At 46.1% G+C, this 21719-nt stretch overlaps 1 protein-coding gene and 1 long non-coding RNA gene across 4 annotated transcripts; one reads left to right on the top strand and one right to left on the bottom strand.

The window, feature by feature from the left end:
* Positions 1–208: 208 nt before the first annotated feature.
* LOC147901436 (uncharacterized) lies at positions 209–11655 on the top strand. Its single transcript, XM_087376492.1, has 6 exons — positions 209–947; positions 2409–2944; positions 9902–10090; positions 10173–10256; positions 10391–10451; positions 11228–11655. The coding sequence occupies exons 1-6, from the start codon at positions 209–211 to the stop codon at positions 11653–11655; spliced, it is 2037 nt and encodes a 678-aa protein (XP_087232618.1).
* Positions 11656–16672: 5017 nt separating this feature from the next.
* On the bottom strand, positions 16673–17977 carry LOC147901435 (uncharacterized). Of its 3 annotated transcripts, none has more exons than XR_015541224.1 (4): positions 17672–17977; positions 17107–17279; positions 16903–16975; positions 16673–16833 (listed from the first exon to the last, which is right to left on the bottom strand). It is a non-coding gene; the product is annotated as an uncharacterized LOC147901435 (long non-coding RNA). The 3 variants fall into 3 exon arrangements; XR_015541223.1 differs by having other exon boundaries at positions 17118–17279; XR_015541222.1 differs by lacking the exon at positions 17672–17977 and adding an exon at positions 17335–17466 and having other exon boundaries at positions 17118–17172.
* Positions 17978–21719: the final 3742 nt, after the last annotated feature.

Raw genomic sequence — 21719 nt, 5'->3', positions numbered from 1 at the left:
CTGAGATCACCCTACAATATTCATGGATGAGGATCTCACCCCACTACAGGTTGCAGAGAGACGTACCCTCCTCTAGCAACAGCGGGATGAGGCCCACAAGGAGGGGAAATGGGCAGTTGTTCATGATGGCAGATTGTTAGTTGGCCCTTGCCGCCAACCCCCTATAGCACCGACAGAGCTACCTAACTGAGATACCAAATAGGGATACATGGCCTATGAGACTCAGTACATAGTACCCTTGGCATGCACTATATGGAACTGTAATGGTACCTTATGGTCACAGCTGGGGAACTTTTCAGAGTCTCACACGGGACAAGATATCGTATTTTACACCGAGACACACCAGAGTCCAGAGCGTCCTTTACCACCCATCAGCAGATATACTTGGGAATCAGCATACCGCGAGGAGACTAGAGATACGGGAGGTGTACATGGCTCAGGCGAGGTTGCTGTCCTTTTCCGTTCAGTACTACTCAGCTCCATTTCTATCATCCGACGTGATCCCCACGCACGTTTCCTTTGGCTTCGCCTGCGGCGCCAGTCAGCTCGTGACCTCTTTATAGCAATCTGCTACTTCCCCCCAGAGACGTCACACTTTGCATGCATGGTACGCGAGGAGGCAGAGGCATCTCCATACTCAATATTGTACCCAGACATCCTGGATTTTACTAGACACGGAGAGGTCCTCCTTGTAGGGAACTTCAACGCCAGGACAGGGATTCGACAGACATCATTTTTGGATTTTCACTCCGACTCTATCATGCTACCTGAGTTGGATACTGAGGACTCGAGGCTATCCCGTTCCTCAGCAGATGGACGAGCTCCCATTACTGCATATGATCATGCCTTCCTAGACCTGGGACGCATACATGAGTTGATCATCTACAATGGGATGGATAGATGGCCCATGTCCAGTAGCTTCACCTGCTTTCCACATGGAGGAGGCGCCAACATTGTTGATTATATCATGGGATCTCCTGCTTTAGCCTCACAGATCACTGACTTCCATATCCCACCACCCCTGCCGTGGGCTGACCACACCTATCTCTTATTTCAGCTTCTTACCTCCAGAGCCACCACTCGCCACACACCCACCTATACTACCTACTCTGACATCCACTTTGACCACGAACTCTCATCCGATTACTCCACACACCTACCTCCCTCCTTCGCCACATAGATACCATACCCTCCTTAGATCATCGAGCCGCTTTCATCACCAGCTCTCTCCAGGATGCAGCCCACCACATTTTTCCATACACCACACGATCCGCATGTCCCCCTCCCGTTGGTTCGGTACCTTGTAACAGTTGGTATGACGATGAGTGCAGGGCTTTACGCCGCACACTCAGACTCACGACCCAACCAAATACTCGCACCGACCCTAACCTGACCAGGGAGTATCGTCGCTTAGTTCGCCGTAAAAAGCAAGCTTTCCTTCGCCAGAATGAGAAAGCAGTAACTCCAAGGATTTTAGGAGAAAGTTTTTAGAGCATCGCTCCTCCACACCTCTCACAGACACCTCCCTTTGGCACTCATACGCCCACACACTCTATGACATTCCCAACCAACCATCCCCAGACCTCTCCGCCACTCCCCGCCCCACCTCGTGCACCCTCTTCTCACCCAAAGGGGTTACCCACGTAGCACTCAAACTTCATAATGGCCGAGCTAAAGACCACGAGGGGCTTTGCACTGAGTTTATTGCCTATGGCATTAAAACTCTCGCTCCGATCCTTGCAAAGCTATTTAATGAAGCAATCTGCAAAGGTTTCCCTAAGGCCTAGACCCTTCATACTATTACACCTATCCATAAAGCAGGAGATCCCCTGGACCCAGGGGATTACAGGACTATCATGATTGGACATGTTATGTCCAAGATCTACGCATCGGTTCTAGATGGAGAGGTCAGTGCCATTGCAGAGGCACAGAGATTCCGAGCTACTGGACAGGCAGGTTTCAGGATGGATCTCAACATACGACCATATCCTCACACTTACAGGCATCATCGAGGAGGGCAGACACAGGAGGCAGAGAGTTTATTGCTCCTTTGCGGACTTCCGCAAGTGGCCCTTTACGAGAGGGTGACAAGACATGTCCGCATTGGTTCCAGCTGGACAAAGGAGATCACGAGCACCATAGGGGTCAAACAAGGTTGTCCTCTATCACCAACCCTATTTGGCCTCTACATTGATGAGCTCGAGACTACCATCAAGACACTAGGCGGCACAGGGTGCTCCCTTGCAGAGGCTACCATTCAGATCCTCTTATATGCCGATGACGTCGTCTTGTTCTCGTCTTCAGCAGCACCTAGATGCTGCTCCAGAGCTTTTGTGATACTCATGATTTGAAGGTCAACGTTGGGAAAACCAAGGTTATGATCTTCAATACCTCACGGGCTGCTATGCACAGGGAGCAGTTCTTCTTCGACGGGGATTCGGTAGAGATTGTCAGCTCCTATACTTACCTAGGTGTCCTTTTTTCAGGTCCTATTTTCACTATGTGTCCAACTATGCAAGCCCGCCTTAGCAGAGGATATGCCTCACTTGCCCGACTGAAGAGGCAGTGCTATCATTCACATTTTCAGGATCCACGGACCAAGGCTCTTCTTTTCGACTCCTTGGTCCGCCCAACAGGCATGTATGGTAGCCCATTTTGGGGCCCTGATCTCTCAGACACGGACCGGACGAGCATAGAGCGCCTTCAGATACTCTTGATTGCTCGAATGATCCGCAGTAAACCATATGTTCCTCATCAGATTATCCAAGCTAAGCTCGGTGCTTCACCTTTACAACTTGACGCCGTCTTCCAGATTATCACATATCTTCACAGGATCAGAGAGTATGGCTCGTCATCCGATGGTCGCCTCCGAATACCCTGGCTGGCACTATCCTCCTCTATGGCTCTATCTTCTGAGGGAGACCGGAGGGGTTGGTATAGCCGGGTTTGCAAGTGGTTCTCACATTTAGGCCTCGACATCGACCGATTGCCTCCTTTCCGGTACAGCCTCAATGCCCCATCCACTCGTGCCTCCCCCACTGACCAAGAGGTCAACCAGATCATTTGTGAAGATCTACTACAGCTACACACCTTTAGGACATGGTTGGCCCCCCCTGAGCTTCCAGTGAAGCTCGAGTTTTACCGCAAACATTGCCTCCAGATCTCACCAAAGGGATTCATCATTCCACCAGGATACATACAGCTACATCTGCCTCATGCACTACGGATTTCTCTTAGTCAGTTCAGAGTTTCCTCACACTGACTACACATCAAGAGCGGACAAGCAGAGGGCATTCCATGAGGAGTCGCATCTGTACCTTATGTGACCTACAGGAGATTGAGTTAGAGGAGCATTTCACTATCAAATGCCCCATCTACTACGCCATTCGAGGTCGATACCACTGCCTCTTCCGCGACGGGTTTGGACCTCTTACTCAGCTCCTACTTTACCCAGACCAGCAATGTCTCGCCGCCTTCCTACATCAGATGACCCGATATCAGGACACAATCCTGCGTGCTCAGTTGCGTGACCAACCGGCCCAGACGGATCCTCTTCAAAGGCCCATCACCGATTTCTTCCAGCTACCAGATCCGGCACCCCAGTCGATCAGGCGTCGTGGACGTGATCGAGAGCCAGAGCCTCGCCAGACGAGACAACGGACTGATTCACATTTTTGCGCCTGGGACATACCTTCCCTCTTCTCTAGTTCCGACACCCGCCCGACTAGGGTCACCGTGGCACTAGCTCGACGCCGAGTCATCTCCCACCGACTTTAGCGACGACAGACTGCTAGAGGACAGCCCTCCATCATAGCCTTTCTGCACTACCCTCCGTTCCGGAACATATGGATGTACATGGATAGTTCTATCCTTTGTGATATTATTATTTTTTATGTTCTGTTATGTTGTGGGATTGTTGGTCCGTTTTGAGACCACACCCGCCTAGTGCATTGTACTGGATTCACTTCAGTCTCATAGGCCTTTTATGGTCTTCCGTAGACTTTCATAAACTCTCTCTCTCTCTCTCTCTCTCTCTCTCTCTCTCTCTCTCGCACCTACGCGACCACCCTCTCTCTCTCAGGCACCGGCACGACTATCTAGTTGGAGCTGGCCCTTGGCCTCACGACCCTACCCTTGCATGACCACTCACATGTGTCTCGCGAGCTGACACTTGCGCGCGTCTACTCTGTGCTGCCGTGCCTGTGTTGTCTGGCCTGTGAGCCTAGCTTGCTGATGGGCTCAACACCTCCATGCAAACAGGCCCATTTGCACAGGCCCGTCACCTATTAGGACAAGAATATCCCCATCATGTGAATCAAAATCAGCCTGCTGAGTACTTGCCAGCTTTTCATTGCAGTGTGCTACTTCCCACCAGATACATCGTCCTACGCATGTCAGGTTACTACAGAGGGCCATAGCCCATACGAGACACTATATGCCAATATTGTGGAGTTTTCCAAACAAGGTGATGTCCTACTCTTGGGGGATTTCAATGCCCGCACTAGTGACAGGCAAGTGGGACTGTTAGACTTTGACAATGACTTTGTCATTGTACCTGAGCCTTATATGGCTGAACTTGGGACGCTGAGACAATCAGATGATGCACATGCACCTGTCACAGGGTATGGTCACCACCTTATGGAGATGGGGGCAATACATGATCTCACCATTTATAATGGGATCACCCGTTGGCCACAATCTAGAGGACTTACATGCTTCCCACATGGTGGGGGGAGTAGTATAGTTGACTACTTGATGGGACCTCTCTCAATTATGTCACAATTATGTGCTGACCATTCCTATTTATCTTTTACTATCTTTGGTACCACACCAACCCCACAAGCAGCCCCGCGCATACAGCCCCGTACACATGTCCAATTTGATCATGCACTTGACCATGTCTTTGACAGCCACCTCATCCAAGGATTTGATATGCTCTGTACAATGATAGACCTTGGCCGTGCATCAGATGCCCTTGTCACAATGCTACATGAGGCTGCCACTAGCTCCTTTCCCACTACCAGATCTTTTACACTTACACATGCTCGTACTCGGACTATGCTGCAGCACCCATGGTTTGATGATGAGTGCAGAGAGCTGAGTTCTCATTTGATGCGCCAACGTGCCCTAGGCCACATGTCGACACCGGAGGCACGGCAGACTCTACGATGCATGACCCGTCGTAAGCGGCCGACCTTTACGGCACACAGACTAGAGGAGGTGATCCGTTCTTTTCGTGGAGGTGATCCCAATTTGGGTGGAGCTTACTGTCTAAGGGCAAGTTACCTATCCCTTTCACAGATCCAGAGACTTGGCATACATATGCATGTTCACTATATGACATACCGCATCAAGCTCCACCTGATATGTTGTCCATTCCTCGCCCCACCATCTGTCAGCTGTTCACTACAAAGAATGTATGTGAAGCACTTGGCCGGCTTCATAACCAGAGAGCACAGGATCATGAGGGGCTGCAGACAGAGCACTTTGCACATGGACATGTAGTACTAGCACCGATTCTAGCACAGATGTTTAACCATGCTGTATGCCATGGTTTCCCACCCAATTGGAGCACCACCACCATTGTGCCCATACACAAGGCAAGAGACCCCATGGCCCTAGAGAACCACCGGCCATACCTTGGCCAAAATATATGGGTCGCTTCTAGAGAGACAACTCAGCACCTACATTGAGGCACACGGCCTACGGGCCATCAGACACGCTCGCTTGCGTGGACAGCATTCCACCCTAGATCACATTTTCACTTTTAGAGCAGTCATTGAGGAGGCGAGATCGCGACGTCATAAGGTCTATGCTTGCTTTGTGGATTTCAGGAAGGCTTTTGACACCGTCCCATGCTCTCGTTTGATTAGACGATTGCAGGAGATGCACATACTAGAGAGTATTATTTGGGGGGTCATGAGCCTGTATGAGTCTGTTTGAGGTAGAGTTCGCGCCCCATGAGGTTTGACAGGGTAGATAGAAAGTACTATCAGAGTTAAGCAAGGCTGCCCACTCTCATCGACTCTCTTTGGCCTCTACATCGACGAGATCACTTCTTTCATTGACCAATTTGGCAGCGTGGGATCACCTTTGGCTAACCTGATGATACAGATCATGTTATATGCAGATGACATTGTTCTCCTATCATCTTCAGCAGAGGGCTTACAGAGACACCTGGATGCACAAGAGGAGTTTTGCCTCGAGCGGGATCTATCTGTTAATCTTGCGAAGACCAAGATTATGGTCTTCAATACCTCCCCTGTTGCGCTATTGAGATTGTCACAGCCCACCAGCCCCTTCCTATACCGAGGACAACCAGTTGAGATAGTACATTCCTATACATATCTCAGAGCAGTGTTCACAGGACCACTTTTCAAGATGACTCAAGCCACTAGAGCTCGGCTCACTCGAGAACAGGGAGCTCTGGCACGACTAGAGAGACGATGTTTCCAGGCACATTTCCAGGACCCACCTACGAAGGGCTGGCTTTTTGATACCCTAGTCAGACGGACTGCCATGTACGCAGCACCTTTCTGGACATGTGAGATTTCAGCGGCAAAGTGGACCAAATTTGAGCGACTTCAGGTCATCACGGGCTCGAGGATGATTTGGAGTAAGCCCTCAGTTCCCCACCAGATCATTCAGGCCGAGTTTGCTATGGCACCGTTACGGATAGATGCCCTCTTTTAGATTGTTACCTTCCTTCACAGAGTTCGCAGTCTACCTAGATGGCAACTCCCGAGCATAGCACTAGTCTCCTCCATGCAACTAGTAGAGCATGGTGACACCACAAGATGGTATGCACGAGTATCCCTTTGGCTTACTAGACATGGTATACATATTGATCGACTGCCTTCTTTTCAGTACAATCTAGATGCCCCTCCTTCACTACTCCCTTCACGAGATGAGATTAACCGTATCATACGATTAGATCTCCTCCAGCTACACATATCCTGAGTTTGGATCGAAGCCCAAGAGCTTCCTACCAAAACTCGCTTCTATCGTGATCACTTCCTCAGGATATGTGAGGACGGTTTCATCACCAGACCGCAGTACCTTGAGGATCGGCGGGTATCACATGCCTTGAGGACTGCCATTGGAACAATGCCGGTCTTATCACACCAGCTTGAGAGTGAGGCAAGGAGAGCAGCAACGATCCCAAGAGAGAGACGGCTCTGCAGACTATGTACCACAGGGATGATCAAGACAGAGGAGCATTTGCCCAGTCTACTATGAGATACATGGACGATATCATTGCCTCTTTCTAGAGGGCTCTGGTTTTGGCCCACTCACACATTTGATCCATTTCTATGACCAGGTCTGTATTGGTCTCTATCTCCTAGAGATGAGGAGACATAGACACATGCTCCTATGACATACGAGACAACAGCAGGGAGCGACCACAGCAGGCGACCACAGCAGATCAGACAGATAGGAGACAGTGACATGTTACTGACGTCTTCACACTTGAGGTCGTAACGGGTCACTCTAACCCAGTTGTTGCGGTGATCTTTGAGCTCCATGCTGACTAGAGATGACATTAGAGGCCTGTTGCCCGTACTATCCAGGCTCAACCGAACTCCCTTCTTGAGGGACATCGCTCTAGTCGTACTACTGATATGTCTCTCAGGATCCACCACACACTTAGACCTGGTCCACCCCCACGTCGTACCTCTACGCGACGGATACTGATACAAGAGATCCTATCTACTCATCAAGAGGGCAAGAGACGCAGGAAAGAGGTGCGAACTGGGCAGAGGAAGGATATAGGAAAGATATGCGAATTTCTTCAGGGCTGCACTGGGTTGAGCAAAGCAAGGCAAAGCAGGGAGAGATGCAAATCTATGTTGGCAGGTGATGGCAGCACCGGCACAACTGAGCAAGGCGAAGGCAGGGAGGCTGAGAATATGTGAACTGAAAGAGGCAACTAACTCTTCGCTAAGAGTGAGGGCCCCCTGGCTTCTTAAATAATGGATATCTGGCTCTGCTTTTACCGAGAATAGAGTGTTCCTTTTGCCATAAATGACCCAAGGCTACTTTTGCAAGCTTCGCTTTTCCTGGAAATAGAGTAAAGTAAATATACGTGACTTTTTCATAGCTTTCTTGCTTTTAATTGCTCCAAAATTAATGTCTTTATTTACAGATTCGAGTTCCCAGAATAGTGTCCGCCCAAAAAGCAATCATGCTAAAAATAGTGTGCTTTTTCGCTGAGACCAAAAAGCACAAAAAGCACAAAAATCGCAAAAGCCACGAAAAGCAAAAAGCAGTCTGTTCCGCGTTTTAAGGAGATAGTCCCCCTAGACTAATTTCGATGTGCTAATTCCAAATCCAGTGTCGCTTTTTGCATATGATGCTTCGTTCACAAGTTATGGTCACATTCTTCAAACCCATTCCAATCACCACAGTTAGACCAGAACCTAGTATGAATCATCATAAGGTTGGCCATGCCTTATAATTTAGCCATACGCTATAAAAGCATGACGTTACTTGCAAAACACTCAACTGACCATAAAAAACAAAAAACTTCACAACTAAAGCAGATTTCCGTGGAAGGTCTCCTAGTCATCCTATCACACCTATAGGCCTCAATCTTGCCACCACCTGTTGACATGGAAGAGGAGGCCAGAGGGGAGGCCCTTGATCCCACCCAAGGGGGGGGGGGGGGGGGGGGCAGAATGGGCAAGTCGGCCAAAACTGGCTGACCAGGTCGGCCCCCTTCAGCCCACCAGGCTGACCCTCCCAACTGAGGGTATATATGCCCCCCCCCCATCGTCTTCTTTTCTCACTTCCCCTGCTGCCCGCGCCAGCTCCTTCTGCCTCAACTGCTCCAGCCCCCTGTGCGCACCTTGCTCCAGCTCCCTCTGCTCCAGTTGCTCCAGCTCCCTGTGCGCTCCTTGCTCCAGCCTCCTGTTCGCATATTGCTCCTGGCTGCAGCCTCTGATCAGTGCACCCCTCCTTGTTGGATCTGGCCCTGATTCTGACAATCCATTCAGTGGACTCCTTGCCTGCTGCTGTCTACTTCTTTTAGCCCCAGATCTGATCTTCATCCCTTAGCTTCGTACTTCCGTTGGCTCCATTGTTCGTGGCCATACTCAGTGTACCTTCTGGGAGATTTACAGTTTGCTGTCTACAGCATACAGTCCGGTGTTCATCTCCTCTTCGAGCCTATTTCTTGCTCTCTGGAGAGCTCTCTTTTGTGGACTGTTTGCAAGAAATAGGCTCTACTGGAGAGTAGAAGAGGATCTACTGGAGCTTCTACTGCCTCTCTCTCGAGGATTGTACTCTGATCTAGTGCCCTGATTGGGGCTGGTTATAACAGCAGTATTTCAGGCCCTCTCTGTGCACTGACTCTCTCTTTTATCTGGTGTTCATTACTTCGCTTTCGCACGTCCTTTGTTTACCTGGTATCAGAGCATTAGGTGTTCTCTGATTGAAGAAACAGAGGGATCATCTAAGGTGGGACAGCAAGCTGCTCTCTGTGTGCCTCATGATCTTTGATCAAGCATCACCAGCAGCCTTTTTTTCCCTCCCCCCCCATCCCCTTCTTTTCCTCATCTTCCTGCAATGGATGCCAGTAAGAAAGCCGCCAACCACACCTCCAATTATGAAGACGCTTCACCCTCCCTCTTATCCCACTTCTTGGATGCTGATGACAGGAAAGTTCGCATGCCCAGTGTCAGGAGGACGTGATAATACTGAGCAGGATCACATTTAATATAGGGAAATTAATTTTGGTGGTGAAATTCCATCAACAAGTGCATGAAAATTAAATGTGCAAGGTGCCATGTGCTAGTGCAATTAATTGTGGGTCAAGGACTAGGCCCAAGCATTTAATATGTGACACAAAACAGTGGTTTAATGTCACTTGCTTTCTATGAATTATAAATGCTATTTTCAGCAGAGGCACATAATTGGCAGTCAGGAACCCGAAATAGAAGAGCTCGTGCTACGGATAGGTGCCCACGCTTTTCAGCCAGCCAATATGCAGATTTTTGTCAGTTTTCAGCAGGAAGGAGGTGCGATTTCATTCCCAGAGCTTCTCCGGGCTGCTCCACACCGGTTTGCTGCTGACTACAGGCTGGGGAAGGTTCGATTGCATCTACTGGTGGCTGCCATGCAGTGATTTTGCTGGAATTCGCACCCTGTTTGCTGTGTTTCATCACTTCCAGGCAGAGTTTCGCATATTTGTCAGCACCCAAGCAATTCTGAGTGCAGGGCGATTTGCCAGGGCAGTGTGCAAGTTGTGTGCTGCTGTATTTCGCATCTAGGAGAGCAGGTAGCAATAAAAAGAAGCTGGGCGCATCATCTTGCAGAGTTTTCGGGCAGATTTCAGCAGCGCGATTCAAATTTACGCTGATTTTCTCAGTTTGGGAGCACTTTGGTATAGACGATTTCATCTGTGGGCTACAAGATTGATTTCAAGTTCACTTCTGGAGGTAACCGGGCTGGTTTGTGATCATAGATGCTGGTCTAGCAGTGTGGATTGTGTATATGCATGCTATTTCGTGGATACAGATTGGATTCTGTTGTGGATTTGTCCCTCGGGTTGAGGTGGATTGTTCCTGTGCTGGGATTGGTTATGCTGCTAACCTGGAAATTGGTTCTTGGATGCTGTATTGGCTATGCTTGGCCTGTCCTATGATGAGGACTGATTGATTGCTCTAGTTTTGGCACCCACACGGCCCAGTTTGGGCAACAAGTTTGTTTCCGGGTCTAGGCTGGATCCGAGGTTATTGGAATTTACCTGCGGGTAGTGTTCTGTGTATTGAACTGTCCAATTAAATAAAAAGAAATACCGAAAGGGGCGCAAATAGGGATTTTGGGGCCAATCTGGTGTGCTGTGTGTTGTTAAGCAAGGGCAATCTAGCCTCACCTGTGTTTTTAAGTTTTCAGTGCAATCTATGGATATTATGGAGTAAGTTGGTGGTTGAATTTTATTTGTGAGAAAGTGAGATAGGATTTGACTACTACGGATAAAATACCCTTGTAAACCGAACAAGCACTCCAGTTTCAGGGTTCCGTTGCCGGGACATCTCCGTCATACTGTTGAGGAGAGCCTTGGCTGAGCTTGGGCAGAGAAGCCTAATTGCTGGAAACTTATAGTATAGCTCTAGTCTTTTGGATAACATGGACCAGAATAATCAGGATCCACAAGGTAGCATGTAGCCCGAGGATGGGTACCAAGATGTTGCTGAGCAACATAATGATTTTATGCCTTATCCAGATGATGGCCTAGCAGGTATGCAGGCCCAGATGAATAATATGATGCAGGTGTTAAATCAGTTGACACAAAATATGGCCCAGATGGTACAGTTGACCACGATGCAGGTGCAGACTCAAATGCCACAGGTAGCATCTGAATTTCAGCCACCTTTGCCACAGGAGCTACCACCCATGCCACCTCCTTTACCTACAGAACCAGTGCCGCTTGCACCTGTGGTGCAAGGAAACAATGGAAATAATGGAAACAATTCCCAAAATGTTACTCAGATGCAGGCAGCTGTAGGCCCTCAATTGGCACAGCCATCTTTCTTTGGTGGTGGGTCAATTTTTCATGCTATGGTGGCAAAAGCTGAGGAGAATATGGATGTTGACATGTTTGCCCTGCAGAACCCCATGTATGGGAACCTTGGTATGCAGCCAGGGATGTAGGGAGGATTGATGGCAGCCCCTAGAATGATTAATAATGCCATGTTAATGCAGCAAGGGCAGCAAGCCCTACTTCTTCCTACCGGTGGTAGTGCACATCCTTCAGGAGTAATGCCTCAGGGACATCAGGTTCCTTTCTTGCAGGCCCCTGTATATGATGGTTTGGATGCCCGTACCCGCATAAAAGATTATAAAGAAGGTGGCTCATCTGTGAAATTTGAACCTTTTCATGGGCATAGTGATAGGTCCAAAGCCTTGACATTCATTCAGCAGTTTGATACTGCATTTATGGGAGGGATCTTTTATGAATCTTCAAAGATCCGAAAAGCTGCCACATTCTTGAAAGGAAATGCTTTGCAGTGGTGGTCTAACATTGTGATGCAGGGGAAAGCACCAACTACTTGGGTTGGCTTCAAAAGGTTATTTGCAGCCCATTGGTTAACTTCAACTTTTGAAGTTGAAGTAATGACCCAGTGGCATAAGTTGAATGTGGAAGGATGCCACAATTTGGATGAGTATACCACTAAATTTTGGAATGCCTTGTTACCTGTTGAGTCTTACAGGACTGTTTCTCTCAAGGAGCAGGTGGAAAAGTATTGCTGTGGTTTGCCGTCTGAGTTGCGTGACTATTGTATCAAGACCAAAGTTACCAACATGTCACATCTTATTGAGGTTGCCAACACTGCCTACTATCAGTTGATGTAGGGAAGAGTATCTGGCTTCAAGGGCAGCAGGAAGGAAGAGTATAAAAAGCCAGCCAGAGAAGACTTCAATAGGGCAGCAAAAGATGTGACTGATAAATCCAGTGGTGGTGGTTTTAAGAGTTTTAATAGACCGGGCAGATTTGGTGCAGCAAAGAGGAGAGATGTTGGCCGAGCTAAAGCCAAGGAGGAGGAAAGAAAACAGCTCTTCAAGGAAGGTAGCTGTTATTTATGCAAGCAAGAAGGGCATAAATTTTATGATTGTCCTAACAGGAAGAGGGATGACATTTCAGCCAGCAAGGGAATTGATGCTGGAAAAGGGGACAAAAGAGATGATGCTGCAGGCAAGAAGACTAGACCCAGTGCAGGGCTAGTACCCGATATAATTGGAGATGCCAAGGATGAAAAGAGGACTGAACTATGCAGAACATGGGGTAAGGTCAGAGAGGAGCATTGTTTATTCTTCTTTGACGATGGAGCCAAGGCTAATTTTATTTCTCCTGAGCTGGCAGCCAAGCTTGGTATCAGACCAGAGGAGATGGGCCCTACTTGTGAGGCCAATATGGCTAACCCTGAGCTTTCCACACCGGTCACTCCAATTATTGGCAAGCTGCGAATTCACATTCAAGATTTTGTGGACACTGAAGAGTTTTATATCATGCCTCTACCTAATTGTGATGTTCTTTTGGGAATACCGTGGCATTATGACCACAAAGCGGTGATAGACACTTTTGCTAAAACCATTACTATTACCCATAGGGGTAAAACCAAGACGCTGAAAGTCTCATCCAAAGCTGAGTCTATTCCTGTTGTATCAGCTTCGGCTATTCGTTCAATAATGAAAAATCGTATTTCAGCGTACTTGATTTTTGTTAAGGACAAAATGCATGATGCTGAGAGTAGTACACTCACCGCACTTGAAAAAGAGCAGTCTGAATTTTATTTCAGTTTAGGGACTGTTTTTCTGAGTCTTTGCCAGACACATTACCGCTTGAACGGCCTGAGGATCATGCCATAGACATCATCCCAGGCAGTTCCCCTCCAAATAGGCCTCCATACCGTGTTAGTTTAGCACAACAGGAGGAAATCATGACCCACGTAAAAGAATTATTTGAGAAAGGACTCATTCAGCCCAGTTCTTCACCCTATTGCTCACCGGGGATCATGGCGTATGTGCATCGATTACAGAGCTTTGAATAAAATAACCATTACGAATCGATTCCCGATTCCATGGATTGATGACATACTAGACCGTCTTGAGGGATCGACCATCTTCAGTCACATTGACTTGAAGAGTGGGTACCATCAGATACGAATACGGACAGAGGATGTACATAAGACGGCGTTCAGAACCACTTTTGGATTGTATGAATTTTTGGTTATGTCGTTTGGTCTGACTAATGCTCCTACCACATTCAATCGGATGATGGACAGGATTTTTAGGGAGCATCGCAAGTTTGTTGGAACATTCTTTGATGACATCATTGTGCATTCAAAGAATAGGAGGGAGCATGAAGCTCATTTGGCCATTGTATTTGCCGAGCTGAAAAAACACAAGCTGATGGTTAACGGAAAAAAGAGAGTTCTTCATGGAGGAAATTCATTTCCTCGGTCACATCATTTCTAAAGATGGTGTGCGAATGGATCCGGCTAAGTTGAAAGCCATCAAAAGCTGGCCACACCTGAAGAATTTGCATGAAGTACGAAGCTTCTTGGGTCTTTGCTCATATTACAGACGGTTTATCCGTAACTTTGCAGAGATTGCTTCGCCTTTGCATGTCTTACAGAAAAAGTTAGTACCTTTTCAGTGGGGACCAAAAGAAATTGCAGCCTTCGCAGAATTGAAGAAACGGTTGTGTTCTAATCTGGTAATAATTCTTCCAAATTTGAGGAAGCCTTTTGTGCTCCAGTGTGATGCCAGTGGCCACAACATTGGTGCTGTCTTGATGCAAGATGGCAAGGTTGTTGCCTATGAGAGCAGATTGATCCAGAACGCTGAAATTTCTATGAATGTGCATGAGCAAGAGCTCTTATCAGTGATTCATGCCTTGACAGTGTGGAAACACTATTTGCTTGGTGCTCATTTCTATGTGCAGACAGATCATCAATCTCTCAGGTATTTTCTCACTCAGAGATGGGCAAATTTTTATTCTATGTTCCACTTTCAGACAGTGGCTTGCCAGGAAAGAAAAATGTAGTGGCTGATGCTTTATCCAGGAAGCCTCAGACAGAGGCTATGTCTAAGAAGCCACAGGTAAATGCTGTCTCTATTGCTTATCATAGTGAGTTGGATGCTGTGAAGGATCAGTATGCCACTGATGATGCTTTTGCAAGGATTTATGATCAGCTCATTGAGGGACACAAGCATGAGCACTATACCTTGAAACAAGGTTTTCTTATGATGCGTGGCAGGTTATGTGTTACACGATAGTTGAGACAAAAGGTTTTGACCGAGAGTCATGCACCTCCATATGCAGGCCATAGAGGCATTGATTCAACAGGTAAAGGCGGTAGAACATGTTATTCAGCAACTGAGCAATCCCCAATTTACGGGGCAATCAAATAGCTCACAGGCCAGCCAAAAGGCCAGCTCTCTCAGCCAAACAAATGGCCAGAAAGTCCAGCTGCTCTGGCTGACCAGATCTGGCCGACCAGTTGGCCGACCAGCTGGCAGGCCCACCGACCAGCTGGCAGGCCCAACCGACCAGCTGGCCGACCAGCTGGCAGGCCCACCGACCAGCTGGCCGACCAGCTAGGTCTGGCCTATAAAAGCATAAGCTCCCACACTCCTTCTGACAGGACAGGACCTGCAGCTGCTCCTCATCTCCTCCATCTTTTGCTGCAGGCCCGCCTGCTCCATCTACCTCTTCTCTCCATTTCTGCCTCCTCTGCTGCCTCTCCTTCCTGTCTCCTGACTGCTCCATCCTCTCCTCCAGATCTGTCCCAACTTCTGCTCCTCTACTCAGATCTGCTCCTCTACTTCAGCTCAGCTCCTTCTGCTCCAGATCTGTCCCATCCTACTCCAGATCTGTCCCCTTCTGCTCCTCTACTTCAGCTCAGCTCCTTCTGCTCCAGATCTGTCCCATCCTACTCCAGATCTGTCCCCTTCTGCTCCTCTACTTCAGCTCAGCTCCTTCTGCTCCAGATCTGTCCCATCCTACTCCAGATCTGTCCCCTTCTGCTCCTCTGCTACAGATCAGCTCCTTCTGCCCCAGATCAGCTCCTTTTCTTCATCATATTGCTATTCCAGATAGCCTGAAGGTTCCTTCCTCAGAGCATGCTGGTTTCAGCCATTTCCTAGGGCAGCTCCAGCTCCCATCATCCTCGTCATCATTGAGCTACACGGAGGACTGCGTTACGCTCCCTCTACTGCTATCTTCTCTACATGGAATCATCTTTCTGATTCATCTCAGCCACGGTCCTTCAGACACGACGGCTTGAGGTTCTTGTATTCAATTTTTCATATTACCGACAGGCACTATGTTTTCTGAGTTCCGTTCTTCAGTTGTATTTGAGTATTGTCTATTTTCTGATCGCTCCACTGCAAACCCTATGGTTTCCCTATGCTTTCTCAATATGGTATCAGAGCCATGGTGATCTAAAGACCCCAGATCTCAGGTGATCTAAAGATCCTGCTTCTTCATGGAGGCCATAGGTACAGGGAGCATCACTCCTATGAACATATCAGTTTCCTCTTCATTCCGCTGCGCACTAAGGGAGAGAACTCCATCTTCTACTCCCATCCCTCCCTCCCTTTCAGAACTCCATCTTCTACTGCCATCCCTCCCTCCCTTTCTTACCTCCATCTTCTACTACCATCCCTCCCTCCTTTTATAGGTTTCTGGCTTGACACTCCCCATTCCTTCGACAGAGGGGGTCATGATACTTCACCTATAGACTCCTCTCTCCCGAGGTCCAAGATCGGACACACACTGGCTCACTGTTCAGCTCCGAACTCTCTGGATTATCAGTACTGCTACGACAAATTTGTTCTTTCCCTTTGCACTTTCCTCCACCTTTCGGCGGTGAGAGGGGGTGGCTTATTCTCTCAAGCTTCACAGTGTTCTTATTTCTATCTGGTATCATACGTGTAACTACGACACTTGAGGAAGTGAACAATTCCCTTGCAAGGGCACTCCTCTTGTAATCTTCTATTGGGCATTTCAGAGGGATAGCCAGCTGTAGAGTTTGATCAATCTTCTGTATAACGGTACTTTTTAGATACAGGCCAACTTTGCAATGATATCCATGAAAATACAAGTGCTAACAAACAGGAAGGACCCGTAATAACATAGCCATTCAATTACTTGAGCATTTGAATATCAAGCTGTCAAGCTCTATCAAGCATACTAGTTCTAAAAGCCCCAAACTAAAGCAAGGTTTTACTTTCGGCACCATGAAGATCCCATGAACTGAATCATGTTATTTGGAAAGTTTACAGATACAATAGAATGATCTTGCTGCTTTGTAGATAAACGGCCTGTACATATTGTCAATGGAGTCAAAAACCAATCATCTAAGAATCGTAGAAGAAGAAGCAAGGAAATACCTCCACGTTTTTGAACAGATAGAGAACTACAACAAGATTTCTGGTGGAGTTCGCAAGATAAGGCACGTCCAACCTGCAACCACACTGTGAGCATCTAGCACCCATCCAGCAACAAATATACAACAAAAATACACCATTCTTGATTAATTCAGAGCAATGCTTGGTAAAAATTCCAAACAGAAGAAAGGTATGTGTGGCCAGTACAAATATCCAACCTCCCAAAGGCTACGCAAAACAATAGTCGCAAGCACCAGACACATCGTTCTTCAGCTGCAAAAAAAAGTTTGACAACGCATCTGATTGCGTGAGCACACACGGTTCCTTACAAAAGTTCGGATGTCGCAGGTTCCTTACAAAAGTTGGGATGACGATGTTCTCTAATCCAAAACAAGGCAACAAATCATTGCTGAAATCACAAGTAAGGGCCCCTACAAGCAATCACTTCAATATAAAACAATGTTGCAGCTCCGTACAAGATCATGTGTGTGTGTATATATATATAAAAGCAGCGGAAAAAAACATCCAAGACCAAAGTATCCAGATCTCCCTGTTGAATACAATCAACCTTTGACTTTCAAAGGTTGACTCCATCACGGAGGTCACCTTCTGTATTACATAGTCTTTGATAATTTAAGCTGTGGTTTTACAAAAAAAAAAAAGTGTGAATATATATATAAATGACGCAAAAGGAACAAAAATGCAGCGAAATAGAGGCACAACAAATACATACTTTTCTATTAAACAAAATATCGATGGGTAGGGTACAAACCCTAGATGGTGGTGCCATGAATCTCTTGGCTAAAGAAGGTCGATGACTATCTTTAGCAAATCTGGGCCCTTAAAATCTTGCACTGCCAAGGTTTTCGCAAACGTTGTCTAAAAAGTGCTAATGTTTGAAAACTCCATCTTGATCACTATGAGAGTAGCAGCGTCTACTTTTCAGGTTGGCGGGATGAAAGAAGTAGTCGTTGGGCTGAAAAGTAGCATCTCTTGTATTTTCTACGAGTGAGTTTATGGTTTTGAGTTCTTGCAGAGTTGTCTTTAGCATCCATCGATTGTCACAAACTGGTCATGGCTAAAACAAAGGCTAGTCAAAAAGCCTTGCATGGGAACAAGAAGCATTTTTTGTCCCCCCGTTGGATTAGCCTGCCCTTGGGCACACCCAAGGCTCATGGACGAGCAAGATTGCCCGTACATCCCGCCCACGGTCCAAATGCATTTATTGCATGTTGGGTGTCTATAGTGTGTAAACACCCTAATGTACAGCGAGGGAATGCACTCTAATGCCACTCCCTCCCAAACATGTCCCCCAATGCGTGAGATTCGCTCCAGATTGTCCTCTAAGCTGATTGGACCACCCTTCATGTGAACTTTTAGTTTCAAGGTAAAAGTTCCCCTCCTCAAAATCCAAACATTCTCTAAACGTTCTTCCCACATACTTTCTATTTTAGCTTGAATTGTAAGATTCGCCATTTTCAAATGGAATAACATTTTGGCTTGAAACTTTAAGTGCAGCTTCTTTGGTGTGTCTACTTCAATCTTGTGAATTTTAATGGAGTTTTAACAACATCAGCATCTAGTAATGAAATTTATGAAAATGCCGAAGACACTCCACAAGCCACTCAAAGCCACTTTTGTGGCTCAATTACAAGACAAGTGTTAATGCTTTGACTTACGCTTTTGGGGGTGTGGGTTCGATCTTCTACATCGCATCAAATGAGGCATTAATGGGGATGGGCAAGGAGCCAGCGTTTAGGCGAGTTTTTTTTTGCAACCACCTAATTGCTATTCCTCTCTCTCTCTCTCTCTCTCTCTCTCTCTCTCTCTCTCTCTCTCTCTCTCTCTCTCTCTACTTGCAAGTACTGCATACATATCCATGCTACTTGGTTTAAAACACAAAAGTGGTCTTTTGAATCCACGTACAATAAACGTTACATTCACATTTCAAAACTTGTAGTATATTCTATTTATACTTCCATGTGCGGCACATGGAAGGGGCTTTAAAATATGGGAAAATCTTAGATAAAAATAATTGAATGCATACATTAATTAGTATGATTGGTCAAGAGAAGTGATACTTAGTTTTTTAACCCTTTTCCCCTTCCCTAGTTTTTAAATCCTTTTCCCCTTCCCTTTTTTATATCATTTTATCTTGAATATCATTAGTTCCTGCTCTAAATAGGTATCCAAAAGAGCACTTTGATCTAGGCATCTATCATCTTGATCAACACTATTTCATTCATGTCATATGTAATGGATCATACATTGTACTCTCTCTCTCTTTCTCTACAAGATAGTCGTATGGCTTTTTGTTATTAAGCTTTTCTAGGGTCCTTACATACTTGTTTTTGCTCTTAAAAATGATGCACAGGGCATCTTAAGGAAAACTAGAGATGGAATTTCATAAAGCTATCAATAGAAATGAGCTCATTTGATGTATCTCGATCGTTTTGATACCAAAAATTACCATATTTTGTTTTTTTTCCCAAAAATGGTGCAAGGAAGTGGTGTGCCGGCCCCCCCCTTCTTGGCGCCATTTTTTGCCATAAAATTTTTTGAATATTATTAAAAAAAACACTTTTCCATCGCCTTTTTTATATCACTTCCTCTTTAATATAAAGTTGTACAAACAAAAATTATAGGACTCTTTTATAGCTATTTTTGCTCTTAAAAAGGAAGTTTATTTTTGCACCGTGAGTTTTTTCAAAAAGTGAAGTATGTAAAAGTTAAATTTTTGGGAGTGGGTTTTCACTAGGAGAAGGTATTTTGATCAATCATACTGATTAATGTCTACATTTAATTGTTTTTATCTAGGACCATCCCAAATTTTTAGTAGAAGAAGGGGTTTTGATCACTCATAGTGATTAATGTATACATTCAATTACTTTTATCTAGGACCGTCTTAGATCCACGTGCCGCACATGGAAGAAATAAACAAAATATACTGAAAGTTTTTAAACATGAATGTAAATTTTGTTGTACGTGGATTCAAAAGACTACTTTTTTGTTTGAAACCAAGTAACATGGATATACACGTGAGAGAGAGAGAGAGAGAGAGAGAGCTAAGTGGACTAGCAATTAGGTGGCAGGAAAAAAAAACTCACTTTTTGCCCACACTCTTCATTAATGACTTCTTGGGATTGTTCCTATGGTAAAATCTAACTGAAAACTATATAAGCTATCCTTCTCCATCAAGTTATGTAAAACCTACATGGGTCTTGGTGGTTAAGGCTCTGGCTTAGGTTTGTGGGTTCAATCCGTTGGATCACATCGGATGAGTCATTAATGACTCCTTAGGATTGTTCCTATGACATTAAAAAGGAGTCAAACCAAATCTCTCTCCATAGGCCCATGAGGCCTCCTGCAGGCATTGATATATCTCTCTCTTACCCACCTTGTTTGGCTTGTACATTGATGAGCTTGAGACAATCATCAGGACTCTTGAAGGGATAGGGGGACTCTTTGGCCATTTCTCTTATCCAGATTCTCCTCTATGTTAATGATGTGGTTCTCATCTCATCCTCTACTAAGTGACTACAACGACATCTTGACACATTATTTAACCCATGGTCTTCACATTGACATGTCACATTCCTTTCAACATAGCCTTGATGATCATTCTACTTCAGCCCAGGAGGCTAACTGAGTCATTCGGGAGGATCTAATTCAGTTGCACATTCTTAGGACCTCAAGAGCTTCAAGTGAAGCTCAATGTTTACAAAGACCATGGCTTACAGATCTCAAAGTAGGGTTTCATTGTGCAACCTAGTTACACATAGACCCATTTACCCTACTCCCTCAAGATTGTTCTAACCAATTTCCATATATCCTCACATAGTCTTTGGATCAAGAGTGGAAAAGTCAAGGGTGTTCCATAGGAAGGGCACATCTACACCTTATGTGACCAAGAAGAGATCAAGACATATGAGTATATTGCTTTTAGATGTCTGATATACTATGCCATATGCAAGAGATACCATTTCCTCTTCCGTGATGGCTTTGGTTCCCTCTCATGCCCTTGGATATTCTAGCCTAGCCGCTTTCATTCATGAGATGACACATCACCATGAGCATTTCCTCTTATCACATTAGCGAGCCCAGGAGCCTTTGGCAGACATTATCCAGAGCCATATCACCAGCTCTTTTCTCAAGCACATGGATGACCACACTATTGGTTGCCACCACAAAGGACACATTGCAAAGCATGAGTCCCACCGAACACATTGACATGTTGATCTATAGTCTCAAGTGCAATTCCGATATCTCCCATTTATGATCTAGCCCTCTTAGAAACATCCGACAAGTGTGACTATTATAATTGCTCACGACCATGCTATAGCTAGAAGATCCCAGCGATGTAGCAAGATTAACTCTCATCAGTCTTCTCTCCTCGGCTTCCTCTTGCCCCATTGATAGACTACATGGCCTCAAGAGTTATCTCACTATCATTTTTGTACTAGACAAATTACTTGTCTTAGATATTTGGTTTCTCTTGTATTTCCATGTTGTCGTGTATCACGCGCTATGGTCCTTATAGAGGCCATCCTCATCTTAGATTGATGTACTAGGTTTTCTTTAGTCTCATAGACCGTTTGGTCTTGCAAAGACTTCAATAAATTCTCTCTTCTCAGTGTGTGTCTTATTAGCCGGAAAAGAAATCAGGACCAGAGGCTAAGCATGGTGACGCTTGAGGGCCATAGAGGAAAGGAGAACGTGAGGGCGATTCGTTATCATGGGAGGGGAAAAGGAATTAGAAGGGGAGGGAATGAAGAGGGAGACTATGACACAAGGGGAAAGGGAGAGGGGGAAGAGAAGCA

The sequence above is a fragment of the Dipteris shenzhenensis genome, chromosome 6, assembly GCF_047967505.1.
Source record: "Dipteris shenzhenensis isolate YYH24624 ecotype China chromosome 6, Dip_SZ_1.0, whole genome shotgun sequence".
NCBI classification, from domain to species: Eukaryota; Viridiplantae; Streptophyta; class Polypodiopsida; order Gleicheniales; family Dipteridaceae; genus Dipteris; species Dipteris shenzhenensis.
This window is presented reverse-complemented; position numbering and strand designations above follow the sequence as displayed.

Bases quoted from the DNA above. Each gene is read 5' to 3' on its own strand.
- LOC147901436 (XM_087376492.1), top strand. From the start codon at position 209: ATGGCCTATGAGACTCAGTACATAGTACCCTTGGCATGCACTATATGG. The intron at 10,257-10,390 runs GTATTTCGCATC...ACTTTGGTATAG, and splicing joins TGTGCAAGTTGTGTGCTGCT to ACGATTTCATCTGTGGGCTA. The intron at 10,452-11,227 runs GTTTGTGATCAT...TGCCTTATCCAG, and splicing joins TTCTGGAGGTAACCGGGCTG to ATGATGGCCTAGCAGGTATG.